Source organism: Empidonax traillii, unplaced genomic scaffold, assembly GCF_003031625.1.
Source record: "Empidonax traillii isolate 1590-97213 ecotype Southwest subspecies unplaced genomic scaffold, ASM303162v1 scaffold2:size4533513, whole genome shotgun sequence".
Lineage (NCBI taxonomy): Eukaryota > Metazoa > Chordata > Aves > Passeriformes > Tyrannidae > Empidonax > Empidonax traillii.
In genome coordinates, this window is record NW_020955195.1 from 1,973,703 (window position 1) to 1,992,121 (window position 18,419).

An 18,419-nucleotide genomic window follows, 5' to 3' on the forward strand; every position below is an offset into this window, starting at 1 on the left:
GGTTATTTTAGAGTCCTTGTTACTTTTGACATTCAGTTTTTATAAAGATAACTTTTTCCATCTCAATTCCATAGATCTAACCAGTTTTATCTGTTAGTCTGTGATGCTACTCGCTTTTATTAAGGCATAAGGCATGCAACATGTTACTAGCTAGATACAGTGGTGAAAATCGCTTCACCTTAGTAATGTGCCAGCAAGTTCATTGCATCATGTATGCTTTCATAGATTTTCTTTAAAAAAACCAAAAACCAAACAAATAACCCCCCCAAAAAAGCCAAGCCAAACCAACCAAATAAAAAACAAATACCCCCTCATCAAACTTTAAGAAGTTAAATGAATTTAAACATATACTGTTCTTTTAATGTATTTATTGCTTCAACAGCACACTGTAAATGGATGGAGTCCACTGTACACTCTTGATGTATTATTTTAGCAGTAGCTCTCCCAGCCTATAGTTTAACTGCAGTTTGATTTAGTCAAATTAGTTGAGTAAAAAACACTAGAATGGTCTCACTGTTTTAAAACACAGAATTCATCTCAAACCCTTTAAAATCTTGCATTGAGAAGGCACACATAGTTTAAGCACACATAGTTTAAGCACATATAGTTTAAGCACACATAGTTTAAGCACACATAAAAGTTTTCAAAATCACTACTGCACCATAACTCAAATTTCAAAAAAATTGAATCCTAAATGGAGGTAAAAATAGGACACTGATGTTGATCAAAATCCTATAGTTCTTACGATGATTCTTTCTGGAACAACTACAGAAATCTTTATAAACAATCGCTACCTTACCCAGACTGTCCCATGAACTAAACTATATGTGCATGTGCTGTTTTTCTTCCTGTAGACACAGGTCTAACCTGTTCCAGTTTTAGGTTACCGAGTTATCTTTAATAATGATTCACTGAAAACTACTACCATAAGGCAATTCTAAGTGCTATTTTCAAATGTTTAAACCAGAAAAGCAACAAATATGAAACACAAACTCCTAATGCTAAATGTACTATTCTTATTGTATAGTCTATTTTTCTAAAAGAAGTGATGGCAACCAAACCAATTGTGTCTAACTGCAGACACCTTATTCCCAAGGTGTCTGCACATGAAAATAATGCTGTTGTGTAATGATCTGCACTATAGGTAATAGTAAACTTTAGAGAATTTAAAATTTTGGAACTTGAACAGGAATGCCAGACAAAGAATGTCATCTATGAGCTGGATAAAAGCATAAAGAACAGCAATTGTCAAGAAGAGCTCCAGCGTCTTTACTGAAGCCACAGAATGACAGAAATGTGGGTACCATGGAGATACCAATCACTCATGTGACCTCATTTTGGTGCCATCCAACCCGTATATACAATATATGTATAAATATTTATTTATGAAGAGTTATCAGCAGGAACATCAGGAGTTTCATCTAGGATGAATGGCAAATCCAGCCCCTGAAACAGATCCACCCTCTGCACTAGTGTGGACTTCCCCCTGGATGGATGGATGGATGGATGAAGAGCAGATCTAAAATATACCTAGTGGTCCTTGAAGGCAACAGGTGAAGCACGAAATACAACAAAGGGTCATGTGCAAATAAAGAGAAAAAGCCTTATGAAAAATCTGCATAACCCTCTGTAGTGTAACATATGTTTGGCAAAAAACATAATACAACTATCTTTGTCCAATGTTTTAAAAAAACCTCACATTGATACAATTCCATATGAACAATAGAACATTGCTCTGTATACAATTTCCAAAAGATGTAACAGCTTGTTTAGCAGTTCCTCACTTTGGGCTGAATAATCCCCCACAATTCTGTTCTGCTGGAATTTGGTTTTTTCCAGGAATGGCAGCAGATCTATGCCACTGCCTGCATCAACATCGTCACCCTCACAGAGGGGACATAAAATCATAGAATCATACTTGTTCGTAATGTTTTACTAAGTTGATAATATCCTGATCTCTAAATTCTATTCCAATTCTACTACTTCATTTTTCTCTGTCTTTGCTTTAAGGTTTGATTTCTCATTTTGTTCTATCATTGACCTGCAATCTAAATTTGGTCAAGATACTTATGTATTCTCAATTAGCATTCAGTTTGGGGATTGTATATGCATATGCTGAATGCTAAAAATTTTAGATATGCAAAACTAGTGGCTATACTTTAAAAGTTTGACATAAACCACAATCTAAAGGCCACTTTTCAATTGCAACATCTACAAAACAAAGAACTGTCGTTGTATGCCAACTTACACACATGAAAAATGTTTGACTGCAGCATAAATACTCTGAAAGTTTTTTTTTTCCTGTGACCATGTTACACTGACAAAATTACTCTGTAACTAAACATATTTTTTTACTAAGTTGCAGCTATCAAGATTTTAAATACACATCCTTCACAGCTTTACATCTATTAATCTGTCAAGTGTTCAGGTTCTACATCCTTTCAAAGTGAGGAAAACAAAAGGGAGTATAGAAATGGTCTGGAATTTTGAGTTTGCAGAACATTACATTCCATTTTCTTTCACTTAAATAGTTTCATTTTCCCTCAGGAAATGTATTCCACAATTACATCTTTAAAATCATAAATTCAAAACTATTAACATCTAAAGACCTGTTCAAGTGCCACAACACTCTCACAATAAAAAATTTCTCCCTAATTTATAATCTAAATCTACCCTCTTTCAGTTTAAAGCCATTCCCTCTTCTCCTCTTACTCCAAGTGCTTGTAAAAAGTCCATCTCCAACTCTTCTGTAGGCCTCAATCAGATCAGATGTAGAATGTTAAAAGGGAAGACAAATGAGATTGTTATGGAAAAGTCATTCAGGATGACGAGTCTCCATCTGCTCTGGTCAATATATGCTTAATCAAGCAAGATACAGAATTCATCCTCTCTCTCTAAAGCCTAAGAAGATCCAGGTCTGATTTCATATTGATTTAGATCAATGGTAGTGTTTTGATAGTAAATACAAAATTATTTTACGTAATCAAGATTCTGAATTTATGCTATGTAGAAAAATTTATTGCATATAGCTTTATGTAAAAAAAAAATTTAAAAAAAATAATAATAAGTAAGGGCTGGTGCTAGAAATACTGAAGAGAACTAGAAGATTGTCTGTGCAAAGTAATGAATTGGCCACCTGGCTTATTCCTTTTCACTTGCATGAAAAGATACTATTGATTGGAAGTCAACTAAATAAAAATGGACTTATTAAAAGAACATAGAAAATTTCTGTACTCACAACTCTACATGATAATCTAAAAACAGAAATTATTTCTTCAATGTTCTCTCAACACTTTGGTTTTCAGGTTTCATGTTTTATGTGAGCTCCAGAATTACTTTTTTTTTTTTTTTTTTAATGAGCTCTCATTTTCATATAGGCTTATGTTTCAAGAAACTGGAAGACACAGTAATAAATGGGCCGTGCCTTCAGTCTGGTTCATTAAAAACACAATGATCAGAGCTGCCTGTGATTCAAGCACAGATTCCACATGAGTGAAAGGAAGCAACCACCATTACAAAAGGAAGCATTAACCAACTATTGAGGCTGCTAAAACAAAGGGAAAAAAACCCTCAGAAATGTCATATGCTCGAGTCCTATGGTCAAGGATCTTCATTTTGCCCCCTACACAATCCTACATTAAACATACATTTTATGTGGTTGCATGACTTCAACTCCATTGTTAACCTGAGCACCAACTGGAAAATGAATGAAAATACTTCTTGTCTGTTACCCAAAATGTTCTGAAAACACTTACTTTATTTTGCTTCCAAAAGTATGCTGGAGTAATATGCTCAAACAACCACAGGCAACTAATACAAGCCAATAAAATAAACTACAATCAAAATGAAAAGCAAGATAAAATTGTATTTGAACAAGCATGATAAAGCCCTTTATTTGCAGAATTATAATCAGAATTGATATAAAATCCATTTTTGAAACAGTCAATTAACCTGTAAATTGTGTCTATCATGTTTTTCTAGCTGAAGCATGATGTTGGTAAGTATTTGATTGTGTTCATCAAGTACACACTCTATAAAATGGAACATGACCGCTGACTTACTGTCAAAAAAAAAAAAAAAATTCACAACCCCAGTCCTATCTCCTTTCCAGAATAAATACAACAACTTCTATAAAGTAAGCCAGGATTTTAAAAAATTATTATTCCATAAAACTTAAGTTAAAAATTCTTTACAATGAACTAGTTTAGTGATATTTCAGATCACTTCTTACATAACAAGGTTTAGGTAGTTATTAATACTGTCTAAGAAAGTCTCTTTGCACAGCTAAACATGACTAGTTGCAGAAAAAGGAACATCTATGGAAACATACTACCTCAGGAAAAACTCCTGGCAATTAAGACTCAGTGCTTGTAAAGATATTTCTTTAGGACATTTTGGTGCAATGTGAGTGACTTCAGCAATTCTTGTGGTAAGACTAAAAACCACTTATTGGAGTATGAATCAAAGTGCTTGTACCTTTAGCTAATGAAACTTGATTAAATCCACTTCTTTACTGCAAGCCTTGATTTAATCCCATCAGAATCTGAAATGCTATTTTACGCAGGCAAAAGTGTAGCAATACAAAAAGGATGAGCACGAAGCATCCTACACCCAGTCCCATGCAGGAGATTAAAACAGAAAATATCAGCAATTCTCCATGTAATCTACTTCAGATAAAGCACATGGGATAGTACCAAAGAGACCAATAAAAGGGATCCAAGTTTAAACTGATTCATCCATGTAGAACACTTAAGTAGTGCATACCAATGAGTTACCATTGTTCAAACCCACGTGCTTTCATGGCAGCCACAGAAGGATGTGGCACAGTTCCAAAACCCGCCCCTGACTGCCCACAGAGAAATTTAATCTCTGCTAATCCTTACTGAAATATCTACCCACGACTCTATTATTTTGGTTTTCTTCTGAGAGAGGGGCTGAACTGCCTTCATACAGTATTTAACTGGAGGCAACACTCCTTGAAACTCAGTTTCGTTCAAATCTGCAATTTGCCAAAACTTCTAACTGTGGAAAACAGTAATTCAAGAAAGGAAAATTATATATATTTGTAGGCATAGAACTACAATTCGACAAATCAAGTTAGTCCATCTGGAAAATGAAGTTGTGCTTAGGCTTTTTTATATCTCTATCTAGAATTACATGAATCCAAAACAGGCAGCTTTAAGAGAAATAAACAAGACTCTCAAAATTCTTTACAAATTCAAATTCACATTGCTTAAAAAGGTTAAAAATATATAGAAGTCATATTTTTCTCTGACCTCATTCTTAACTGAAATTCAAATCTAATTTTTTTCCAAACTACGCATAGTTTTTTTGCTTTTAACTTCCAAACCTAGATTTTCCTTTCCCTTTTTGAGGGAAAAAAAATATTAATTTACTTTTTTTTACACATGGAAACTTAGGTTCTGCTACCCTTATGAAAGAAATTACAATGTCTTATTATGCTTCAAGATCTATTATTTAGACTAAAAGGAGAAAATAAATCTGGGAGAAAGGTGAGCAGAATGGAGTTTTGATATTAGCATCTTGAACCAAGGAGCGTCAGCATGACTGGCCACTTTTAAGCAAATTTGCTTATATGAATTAGGCAAAAGATTTATCACCCAACATGAAATACAAAAACTAGGAATTATTTCCTTTCATTATTTCCAATGCAAACAATCTAATATTAGTAGCAAAAACAAACAAACAAACAAACAAACAAAAAAACCCAAACAAAAACCCAAATAAAACTCAAACAAACAAACAGACAAAAAACTACCAAAGGAACAGATGAGAAATCTGGTTTTATGCTTCCTTAGACAGGTTACCACAGAAGAAACAGGTGATCAGACAGAAAAAGAACTATCAGCCAGAAATTAGAAAATCAAGTTTTTTATATGCCTAATTGCATCCATTTTAGTCTATAAACCCTCTTCTTCTTTGAACTGCCTCACTCCCTCATGTATTACTTAATAAATATTTGGAGTGAGATACATTTATGTCACAGAGGGACAGAACAGATTGGGGATTTCTTATTTAGGCATAAAATCACTTAAGCAACTTCCTGTCTCCTAATTTACAACAAGCTTTTCCATTCTCAGAAGATTTTAAAAGTTGCCTAAATCAGAATTCTGAGTTTCATGCACAGCTTATGATAGAAACAGGTAAAAGAACTACTTCATGCTGAGAGTATTTATTGAAAAAAAAAAATCAAGCAAGACCACAATTAAATATTAAGAAAATGTGTCCTTTAAATTCCTTTTATTTGCTGTCTCTCACCTTCAGCTGAAAACCAAAGCACTTCATACATCCCTTGAAGCAGAGTTACATCTGAGTCTTCAAGATTATAATCTAATCGCCACACTAATCTGACCAAAAAAAAAAAAAAAAAAAAAAAAACACAAAAAACCAACACAAACAAACAAATAAGACCACTGAAAATTTTAAGGCTATCTGAAGCACAATTTAACATCTTCCATAACAGATAGCATTACTATAATGACTGTAGCCATTACTTGGGCACCTCTCCCAGCCAGCATTCCCTGAAGCCCAGAAGGACATAACAGGACATTTACTTTGTTCTAAAGCATAAAAAGTTGTCCCCAGATGAATTAACATCATGTGCAGTATTTTCTGTATTTTCCTTAACTTACTGCTATCTAAATAGGCTTGACCTGACTTGACCCAGTTAAACTTCTGACATATAATGAGAACTTAAGGTAGCACAGCTGAGATCATAAAACAAGCATATGCAATAGTTGGAAGATAATCACACAGAAACTTAATCATTTCACAAGTCAGTTTTGGGCACATTTCTACATTTTTGGATGCAAAACCGAATTCTAACCGAAGTGCTGGTAGACCCAAGAAAAACATTCAACAGCACAGGCTTCCAGAAATTTTACTTCTATTCACTTATGTGCAGATAGATGTATGCATTATTAGCAGCTAATGTTAGGATATTGATTTAGCATTCTAAATCAATATCCTACAATTAACACTACAAATATTCTTCATTCTTTCCCTTCCAAATAATATGGATCCCAAATAATCCCCCATCACTAGAAGCAATAAAAATAAACAAGAAGGTCTAATTGTCCAGGCAATGATAGGTTAACAACAAAAGTTTAACGGAGCTGTTAATGCACAGTAGATGTAAATCTGATTTTAAAAATAATATAGATGTTTTGTGCTATTGGTTTATATAAATTTGACCAGCTACCACCTGGATACACAATATGACACACACATGCACATGCTCAGCATATTTCACACTATTTTCACCTCTTCCCTAATTCTGCTAAACAAGGAGTAACCAACCAGCCCTCGTGCTACATTCCTGAAGTCACCTGTGAGACATCGCAGTAAGCCAAGGAAAGACACGCATTCTACAAAAGAATTTCTGCAAACTTCTCTCACTCTGCCCCAAATGCAAATGAATTTGCCTCACCCCTTTGTATCCTGGCAGTTCTCTTTATCACCTTCACCATTTGAACACTACATCTACAGGCAGCCGGTTTTTACAGACTCCTCATCGAATATTCTCACCTACCATCAATCCCACAACTCTCACACCTAATGCTTTCTACTGTTTCATCCCTATTTCCCAGCTCCCCCTGTTTTGTTGTATTGTATCACGGAGATCGTGGACGATGCTCCTTTTTCTCCCTGCCACAATCCATCAATAACTACCAAAATAATCTCCATTCTCGTGAGGAAACTTTTAAAAAAGAGAGGCAAAGAACAGTGCTTTTAACATAATGTTAAAAAGGAGAACATTTCTTTCTTTTAAAAATCCCAGTTCATTTGCTAGAGAATAAACGATTGGCATGCACATAACATATGTAAATCAGGGATAAAAGTCTTGAAGGTTAATTTCACTGACAATAGCAATTGTAGCTGGGAGAGAGACACTCAGTGCTCTGTCTTTTCTTCTTACTAACTTCAAATTAGGGAGTAAAAACTTCCATAATTTAATTAATGGAATTATCCAGTTTTTCTGATTTACCTTCTCACTTCTGTATCTTGAAAAATAACCTCGATAAATTTATATTTATTAATTACAATGGGCAGAAATCTCAAGTGATGCACAATAATCTATTTTTTTTTATAAATAAAGCCACTTCAGAGATAGTGTATTTCTCAATTATAATTATCACTTCGAAATATATTGCAAAGGAAGTACTGAAACTAAGCACTTCAGGAGAACAGCAGGCTATTACTAGCAGGATTGGAATCACAAATCAAACCTGTCTCAGGATGGAGTGACTACATGACTGTAGGATAGCTCTTAGAAGGAGAAAAGAATCATTACCACATGGTCTGAGGCATCTTGGCCCAAAATCTCACATATCATGCCACAGTGTTTAAAATCAGAGGAAACAGATCGTTATAGTTCATAGGTAGTTTTGGCCTAAGTCAAAACTGGTTTTCTAAACCTTTTAGCTTTACATTAATATTACTGTTTCTATGCTTAAAAGACTTATCCTTCATATGAATTAACAAGAGTTCTCAGATACACAAAACAAAAATCCAATCAAATAATTTCTCATCCAGAAAGACAAAGAATAGCAACAGACTGCAGCATCAGAGCTCAGGAAGGAAAACAGAAACAAAGAGGTTTTATTCCTTTATCTTTAAATAGATCTTTATTGTTTTATAGCTCTTAATGACAGTAATCAAACTTTTAAAGGGATGCCATCTCCAGTAGTCCTTCCCTTTATTAAAAAACCCCACAAAACCAAAACCAAACAAAAAAAACCCACCCATGCAACCTGGATTTAATAGCTCTGTTTGTAATCAACTTGCTGTTCAGCAAGTTTGTTAATAGTGTTAATAGCATCTCATTTGTACATATATGCTAGGGTCTTCAGATGGCCACATTCACTTTTTTAAATTTAATTTTCTCAGGCTTCTCTGCTGTGTATTCAGTTCTCCTTCATTAGATGCTCAAGGTGAGATTTTGATGGAGAGATCTGAATACACCAGAGAGATTACAAACACAGCAGCAAAGCTTTTACTGGAGGCAAAGATGTGGCAGATGTGACTGTGCCTAAGTTTGCCAAAGTAACCTCATATTAACAACTTGCTTTGTCCTGTTGGAGACCAGACTTCCTACAGGTCTGGCTGCCCTCCTCTCTCCCACTTTCCACTGTCACATAAACCCAGCAGGAAAAACCCAGTGCAGATTCAACAGAGACACTGGAAGAATGCATTCCCTCAGGAGCACCACCACATTTCATTGTTTTTTCTACCTTAAGCAGAGGCGGGAATTACGAATTTTATTCCCAGGGATGCTTGGAGGTTTGTTTTTTTTTTTTTTTTCCTGGTAAAAAATCCCCAACACTTTCATAAAAGAACAAAGCTGCTTTCTGTTCTGACATTTAAACTCATTCCCTACCTTGCACACCTATTTCTACCAAGGACAAATTTTATATTGCCCGTTTTGAGATGCTTAAAACACGAATAAGGCATAAGTTAAATTCAGCAAATTCAATCTTGTTGAACCTGTGACCTCTCAGAATGGGATACTCACAGAGTGGTCTCACTCACATATTTATTTCTGTTCCTCTCAGCAAAGTTTTATTTCTTTCACAAACTTGTAATGCAAGAGGAGGCAGACCGTTTGTATTTGTCCTCCCTTTCTTGGGTGTATAGAATGAGAGAGTGCGTACTTAATTTCATCCTGGCAGCCTGTAAGGATAATCCTATTCAACTTTATAATCCTCCTTCTGCAATGTCAAACTTTAGCCTGTATGTATCAAATGGACCATAAAGATTGCTAACAGCCTCTTTTCTCTCCCCTCTTACAAAAAAATTGTTGGTGATCTCCGTTTTCTAATGCTTACCACCAGCACAAAAGAAGCTGTAATTGTCTCAGATTTCTTTTGGAAAAGCATCTGGTGTGGAAGTTACTCTATACTCATGTGTAACTGCAACATCACTGAAGTGGGGAGGTAGAGGCACTATATTAGGTTGACAAAAGGGTTGGTATTTAACCCACTGCATGTTGGTACTGTATGATTCAGGATGCGTAACGGAGTAGTCACACTCCAGCTTGATCAAAGCAGGAAGTCTCTTTAAGAAGTCTCAAAGCCTTACCCCAGGAGCTCACGGTCTGTAATAGCACAAATTCCCAGAGCAATGTATGAAGTCCACGAGTTGTTTCTGACCACCTGCTCGCAGAGCCCGACAAAAGCAGGGGCGCTCACAAAGGCAAGATTTGATCTTGCACGTCCACTGCACAGCAAACAGACTCTTTACTCACAACAAACACAAACAGCCTGTTCATCCTCAATCCATCTGACCCCATGCCAGGAGAGGAGTTGCAGCAGGTTAAGTATTGCGCTGCCACTGAAAGAAGGTGTATAACCCAAGTGCTGTGCTACCAAGAGGCAGAAGTTCAGCAGAGCTCTCCAAAACTGTCCAAGCTGTCAAAAAAAATCCATGTGTCCTTGCCGTATCAGGCACTACTCTCACTGCAGGAATCACAAGAAAGTGTAACAAAGAACTATATTCACCGGGATTTTTCTCATATAAAAACATTGAAACACTAAATGTGGCTAAAATACCTCTCTAGGAGGAAAGATGTCAGAACATATATTCAGCCTTTTCTCAGACTGAATCCTATCCTCAAAAGTGACTCTGTGAGGAATTTTAGGAAAACTGAGCTTTTAAAATTGATTTTATTACTATTATGTATCCTCAATTTAAGGGTCGTGTGAATTTAGAGCATCCTAAGAAATCTAAAGTATTTTAAATCCATCGTGTGTCAGTCCATTACTATCAGTTAATGACACTAATCCTCAAAATACAGTTTGTGTCAGAAGTAAATAAAATCATACATTTCCTGTAGAGGTAATTCAGGAAATCTCAAATCTTACTGAAGTGCTATACAACCTTTCCATTAGCCAAAGGTGGTACATAGGTTTTTCACATCCTAGTTTACTTCTGTTCTATTGTAAAAGTAGGACATTACCATCAGGAATATTTGCTGAAATGCTGTTTTCCAAAGATATTTGACATGTCTGCATGACACAGAGCAACTGTCTCCATTTTTTCGCTGATGAAGCAGCATTGCTTCAGATAGTGCTCTTTAGGTGAAGAATGTGTCTATAAACTATTGATCAGCTTTTCAAATACCTACTTGTGAATGGCAACGAGGCCTAATGAAAGCACCATGCACTTCCCTAGAGATACTTTTTCCTTGGATCAGATTAGAGCTGTCTCAGGACTTGTTCCTACTCAAGTGACTATGAAAATGAACATTAATTTCAACTGCAAATAGTATTTGACACTGACTTGTTGGGCATTTAGAAAACTATAAATATGCTATTGACTGATTTAACTTTTTAAGATCCAGTGAAAATCAGGCGAATTTCAACACTTCTCCCCAGTAAATTAAGCCAAATGGCAATGCTGTCTTTTTTAGGCAGAAGTCCAGAGATGTTCTTTCAGACAATGTGCTAAGTGCCGAGATGAACAGCACAACTGGACGAAGCTGCATTGTCCTGTCCATCCTCTCTGCATACATTTGCTCCTCTTTGCACTGCCTGAAACTCTAACCATACCCCATTGCTTTAGAAATAAAAAGCCATTCAAATCGCTCCTCTACCTGTCTGTTCTCTATTTACTGCAGACTGCTTTGGTTAAAAGAAAAAGCCATAGAGTACTACCTGAGCAATTCAGTACCAAGAAAAAACAACAATACCTTTCTTTCTGAAATGAAATGACTAGGTGATAAAGCACACATCGGCCACGTTTACAGCACTCTTTGAGAAAAGCAGTGAGGCTATTTTAACTTGCATTCTAATAACAGATGAAAAACCAGTAGTCAGATTTCTTAATTGTAAGTCCACAGTAAGCTTCTCTTGTAGCATGCTATAAAAAAAAACAATTACCAGTTATATATATTACCAGCCACAAATAGTACTGTTCAATAACATTTTATAGATTTTTTTTTCCTTATTTCAAATATTATATCCAAACACAAGCTGGCAGAGGAAACAACCATTTAAATAATTAATGGTCCAGCTCTGCAATTCAGTCTCACTGTCACCATCAGGACTGTTTACATCCTGGTATTTGGCTAACCATGAGCAGCAAGGAGGCAGTCAGCATACAGATGGGAGAACCCTTGGAAATCTCTCCTTATTAATCTTCCTAGAGCATCAGTGCAGAATCCCAAAATGTACTCAGAGCAAATCCCACTGAGCTTCAAAAATATGTAAGAATGCACAAGTTTTTACCAAGGAGTTGGACAGGGCTGTCACCACTGAACACATCAGCTCTAAGATTGCACCAAGGTCAAAACGATGGAGTTTCCAGACAGTCCATGCACAGCTCCAGTTTTTAGTTTCATTAAAAAAATATCCATTTTTTTCCAGTTACCTTTCCTTCATTTGTAAGGTAAGTTGCCAAATGAAGACAATGCTTGCAGTCAGAATATGATTAGTAATTATGTAGGAGTAGAGATCCCATTTTTCATTTGAATTTTCACATGATTTACACAGTGTGTTATGAACCCCATTATTATCACCCCTCCATACTGGCTTTGGATGAACAGCTTGAGAAAAAACACATAAATGAAGCTCTCAAGAATGAAATGAATATAGGGAAGCTTTAACGTTGTGCTATACGTTACATGCTTTATCCTAATGAAATATTCAAAAAAATATTCAAAAAGCATCCAAGTCCCACTTCAAGGGGATAAGGTGCCTAACATCTGCAACAACATTCTTCAGTCTTTCTGTGTATAGAATTATCAGCGAATACTTCTGCACAGACACTTTTTTTCAGTTTCCTGATTATCAATGGCATGTCAGGTCGCTGTGCTTTGAGAAGCTGGAACAGACACCAGCATCCTGTGACAACAATTTCATCCAAGGCCCTTTTTTCATTTATTGAAGATGCAGCAGTTTTTCACAAAACTAGCCCTACAGCAAAAGCCATACATCCTTACTGCCATGCATGACCTTCCCCTGCACTTGATGGCCAAACCACTACACTTCTTCACACCTCCTCCTGTGTGGCAAAATGGTTGTCTGTCAGACTACACTTAATTTTCTTGGTAAAGAGGTTCACTAAAAGGCTGATCTCTAAAGAGTAGAACTGTGGAATCTAAGCTGCATTTTAGCCCACTTGCTTGACTTTCCAAAGTGTACGCAGCTTAGTAATTCTAACCCAAAGTCTGCAAGGCTTTGACATGAGAGTACATCTAAGACATTCATAACTTATTTTCTCTGAAATGTCTTTATATTTAAATTGAAAAAATAAATTCTAATTGAGGCAACTACAATAAAATACTCATGGGTTCAAGTTTCAATAAATTTTTACATCTTAAAAAAGAAAATTTAGTTTGAAATACTGCTTGGCTCTATTTGCAGGGTAAGGCCTAGATGAAACAGGGTGGAATATGCAATTCATGTTACGATGTTTTTTCAATACTCTTGGAAACTCAGCAACTTCCATATGTAACAGAGCCCAAGCAATGACTGAATAAAGAATGACAAATAGCTTAGGATTTGTTATGACAACTTTGACATAATAGCACTGTGCAATTTTTTTTAACTGTGCCCGATGCAGCAACACTCTCAAGAAGAACAGCTGCTTAACTATTTCACCACAAACAAGACTATGCAGTTGAGGGTCATGACAACACCAGTCAACATCAAAAAGAGTTTCCAGTTTTATTTGAGATACACAGAGTACTTTATGTTCCAGCTGCAGTTTTCTGGATTGCCCATCCAGAGAAACAGAAACAGATCTGGGCACGCGCATGCTTAGATGGCCGGAGGGTTGGGAGCAACTTGGTACGCCTTGTAAAGTCTAACGGAGTCAAAAATTATTAAAGGGACTCTTAAGAAACTGTGGTCTATTGAAACAGAGAATTCCAATTTATATAAGAAATCAGAGAAATTACAGATATGCAATGACGTACATCGCTTTTGAGCAGACATTTGTGATAATTATGTCCAGCAATTTTTTTGCAGAGATTTTCTCTGACTTAATTTTACCCAAACAGAATGTAGAAGGAAGTAAAAAAAAATTCTAAAAATAACAAAAAAGTACAGAAGTCAAATGCTTTTCCATAACACGAAGTCTTTTACCTGATTGCTCTCAAACCTACCGTCAGTTGACTTTCAATATTTTTCTCCACAATTCTGCTACCAGGCTTCGGAAAATCTGACAAAATGTCAATAATTAGATGCCAACCACTTAGAGTTGTGTGAAACTTGGCGGTTTCACTTTGCAGGAGTGCAGGCAAATATTTTATTTGGTGTCAATCCACGTATGTTCCCTCTCCACTACTTTCTGTTTGTGTTCTGATTTTTGAATACGTTCAAACAGGCAAATGAATACGCAGTCAAAATTTCCACATTTTACCTGGTTTCACTTCATGGCCATACAAATAAAAAGCAGGCAGGCATATCTTCATGAATCAGCAATGAAACAAGTTAGATGTTCAAATTCAGAAAGAAACCCAGGATCGTGGTGATGTTAATTCTTCCTAGGGCCATTACTGTTTGTATTCTGTATTATGTAAAGTGCTGCAAGCACGTGCATTGACGATCCTACATAAAGGCCCCAAGTGAGAATATCAGTAGCAATAAGAATAGGTTTTGGGTTAAATCCTGACAGCATTTTACATCATCACAGTTGCTTTCTACTCTTTCCATCCATCCCCAAGTATCTTAGGATTGCAGCTCACTGGATTACCACTGCTGCTGTCAGTGTGCCCAATTCTGGTCTTTATCTGGCAAAAATCATGACTGACGCAACATAAATAATAGCAGGTGAAATTTGTTTTAAGTAAGGTAGGTACGCCACAGAAGTAATAACCATTGCAAAGGTCTGACTGTATTAACATTTCTGCTGAGAACATGCTCATTGCATTCTTCTACGGAAGAACTGAAAGACGTTCCAAATCTAAGTAACTACAAGTACCACGTGTGGGAAGTTGTGAGGTAGAGAAAAAAAGGTCAAAGGGATGAGAGGGATGAAAGAAAAGGAATAATAAAGTTGAGATAGGAGACATAAAATACTGGTAGAAGTAGGACAGACAGAACATTTTGAAAACTGATTTGCAGAAGACGAGGAAGATAATACAGATGAGAAAGATAACTTTAGAATACAGGATGGGAATGAAGAACAAATGGATTACAGATGGACTGGAGAAGAGATGATGATACAGGGAAAAGAAAGAAGAGTCAAGATGGAAGTAATTAATTACAGACCAAGATACAGACAGAAGACCAAGATAAAATTACAGATGGAGATGAGAGAAGTTTTAAGAAAGAATGGTTTAGGAAGAAAATCCAAAACCAGAAAGGTACGGGACTGAGAAACAATACTGTATCTGGAAATGGGATAAATAAATACCATAACTATACAGGGTAAAGGCAGAAGTAGGACTTGAGAAAAACTATGAGTGGGTTAATACAAGCATGAATGGAAAAATGGTTAAAACAAGGATAAGTACAGAGGTAGGACCCACAATGATACGAAAGAAAGAAGACCTTAGGAAAGGGATGGGAATGAAAAGCAACAGATGAAGCAGACACCTGGATAGAGATGCTGGAGCTACCCCTGCATGCAAAGTCATCTTACCAATCCACCACAGGTACTGAAGGAGGCGAAGGAGCCTGGGTAGCGGAGGACAGCACCACTGTAGTAACAAGCTCTCTCGGGCTGTGACTGGGCAGCACTGGGTGGACTTTTGCCCTCACCCCCGAGCCGCTCCTCCACGGCAAAGCCAGGAGCCAGGAAGCGGCTGTCCCTCTTGAGCAGCAGGTAGAGCTCCCGAGCGAAAGCTGGGATCCTCAGCAGCACCTCATCTCCATCCTCGGCGGGAGGTGGCGGCGGAGGGGATGGTGGTGGTGGCAACTGAGAGGCAGCGCCAGACCCCTGGGGTAGTGGGGACCAGTGGTAAAACTCCTGAGATTCATACTCATCCTCAGTGTCCTCTTCCTCTGCTGCCTCCCCTACAGCCTGCGCTTGCCCATCCACCGAGGAGGAGACGGAGCGCACCTCCCGGGAGCTGCCCGCTGCCGGGCTGGGCGTGACAGGGGCGCTGAAGGTGCCGCTTCGGTTCCCACTGCTGGGGTCGGCATTGCAGCCCCCACCGCCACCACTGCCACCTGTTGGCTCCTGCTGGCCCGGGCTCCACAGTGCCGGGAAGACGATCTCCCACTCCTCAGTTTCTTCCGAAGCATGGAGACCTGCAGGAAAGCCAGCAGATGCTTTAAAGGAGTGGAGCACCCAGCAGCACCCAATGCCTGCCAAAAACCTACCCTGTGCACCCCACCAACCAACATGCTTCTTCTGACTCCGAGACCACCAGGCATGCCACACAAAATACAGGGGGCTTCATTTGTCCCTTTCATCCCGTCCTTACACACAGCAGGGGGGACCAGCTGCTAGATGTGCCTGTGCCTGCTGATGCATCTGGGACGCACCACAGTCCTGGCACTGAGAGAAAGCTGGACCCAAGCTGGAGAGAAATTGCGTTTGTACCAGTCGCTGGGGATATGCTTCCCGACCACCACCTCCACATAAGGAAAGTTACACTGTTCATCATTTAGACAGAGTAACAACTGTTTCATATAGCTAAAAAATAAAAAAATAAAAAAAAAAAAAGCTGGAGAAAACCCGAGCAAATCTGAAAATTTTTCTCAGCGTGTTTTGCAAGACCCATTATGATTTCCAAAGTTCAGCCACATATAAACACACACCCCATGGCTGCACAATTGTAAGTGCACATACAAGTGGCAGTCGCATGCACATGCTGTATCAAGACCATCGTTAAAATGAAACTGATTTAGAATCACTAATTAGTGATGTCTTTGTATTACACGCACACAATACATCGCATTATGACCAAAATTCCCAGAGTACAAGCATTATGTTTATAAACATCTGAGTACACACAACCTCCACCGGACCGAGACAGGAAACAGTTTTATTTACACATTCATCCCGCACTCCAGGAACGGCACTGCCGAGAGGGATGACAGGGCTGCCTGTGGAAACCAGGTCTCGTACAGAGGAGAGCTGAGCACCCTCGCAGCCGAGGCGCGCATTATCTGATCCCCCACCGGTTGCAGGGGGCGGGCGCGGCTCTCAACAATGGGCAGGTAGCCGCCAACGGCAGCCGCCGGGGCGCGGAGGCCGCCCCAAGCCCGTCCCGTCCCGTCCCGTCCCGTCCCGTCCCGTCCCGTCCCGTCCCACGGAAGGCGCGCACTTACCTGCGGCGAGCCCGCTTGACAGCACGCACAGCTGGTAGAACACGCAGCAGACGCGGCTCAGGCGCATCCTCCCGCCCAGCGCCATCGGCTCCGCGCCCGCGGGACGCCGGCTGGCAAGGACACGGAGGGCCGTGCCGAGTCGTGCCGAGCCGAGCCGAGCCGGGCCGGGCGGGCGGGCGGGGAGCAGCCACCTGGGCGCCCGCGGAGAAACTGCGGGACGGCGCGTCCCAGCGGGGCGGGCGGGCGGGAGGGAGGGAAGGAGGGCGGCGCGGGATGCGCAGCGCGCGTGTGTCCGTGTGTCCGCGTGTCCGTGTGTCCGGGCAGGCAGGCAGGCAGCAGCGCGGCCCGTGCGCGCACACAGCGCCCAGCGGCGGGCGGGCAGCTGCGCCCCGGCGGCGGCGGCGGCGGCGGCGACCGCGCTGCCCCCGCCCGCCGCTCGCCCCCACGGGGCGGGACGCGCCGGGCCCCGTCCCGTCCGGCCCCGCCCCGCCCCGCCCGGGCGGGCACCCGCTCCCCTCCCCTTCCCCACGCCCCGCCGTGCCGCGGGCGGATTCCCCGGCCGCCACACGCGTGTCCCTTTGCGCGGCCCCCCCACGCCCCGGCCCGGCCCGCACCGACGGCTCTTCGCACCCCGCCCGGCCCTGCCCGCCGCGTGCGCCCCGGCGGCAGGAAGGGCTCCCCTCGCCCCCGTCTCCAGGAGGGCGCTCAGCGGAGCCTTTGCCTGAAATTCAGAGATTGGCCGCTTTAGCCTGGTTTCGTGTAATTTGAGTCCAAGCTCCTTTTTGCCCCCACCACGCAGCTCTTGGTGGAAAAACGTAACTTTCCGCCCCGACCCTTGTCGGCAGAGTAAATGAGTAGTCGAGCGAAAAAGCTTTTTAAACTGCACGTGTAACCTCAGCATGAACTGCAGAAGCAGCAGGTAAATGCCTCCCTCTAAAAGCTGCGTTTTGTCGTAACTTCTGCTGCTTTACCTACTGTTGGTGGTGTCAAAGGTGGTTGTTCTGCCTTAGGGGAAAGTAGGGCAGTCTAGTGTGGTGAGGAAAGCCATCTGTGCCGTTGAGAGTAAGTCGAGAGGTTGCAAGAATTCTTTCTAGAAGTTAGTTGTGTAAAATGAAAAGCAAAACATACAAACAAACAAAAATCACGTGTTACGGCTCCAAATAAGAAACAGGT

The 18,419-nt window shown here is 39.9% G+C and overlaps 1 protein-coding gene across 1 annotated transcript in view; it reads right to left on the reverse strand.

Moving 5' to 3' along the window:
* ADAMTS19 (ADAM metallopeptidase with thrombospondin type 1 motif 19) overlaps positions 1-17,331 on the reverse strand; it is a 126,417-nt gene extending 109,086 nt beyond the window's left edge. Inside the window, exons 1-2 of the mRNA XM_027894532.1 lie at positions 17,247-17,331; positions 15,610-16,220 (exon numbers count right to left, since the gene is read on the reverse strand). Coding sequence (XP_027750333.1) covers positions 15,610-16,220; positions 17,247-17,331 — 696 coding nt within the window. The remainder of the gene's footprint in view (positions 1-15,609; positions 16,221-17,246) is intronic.
* Between the last annotated feature and the right edge of the window lie 1,088 nt (positions 17,332-18,419).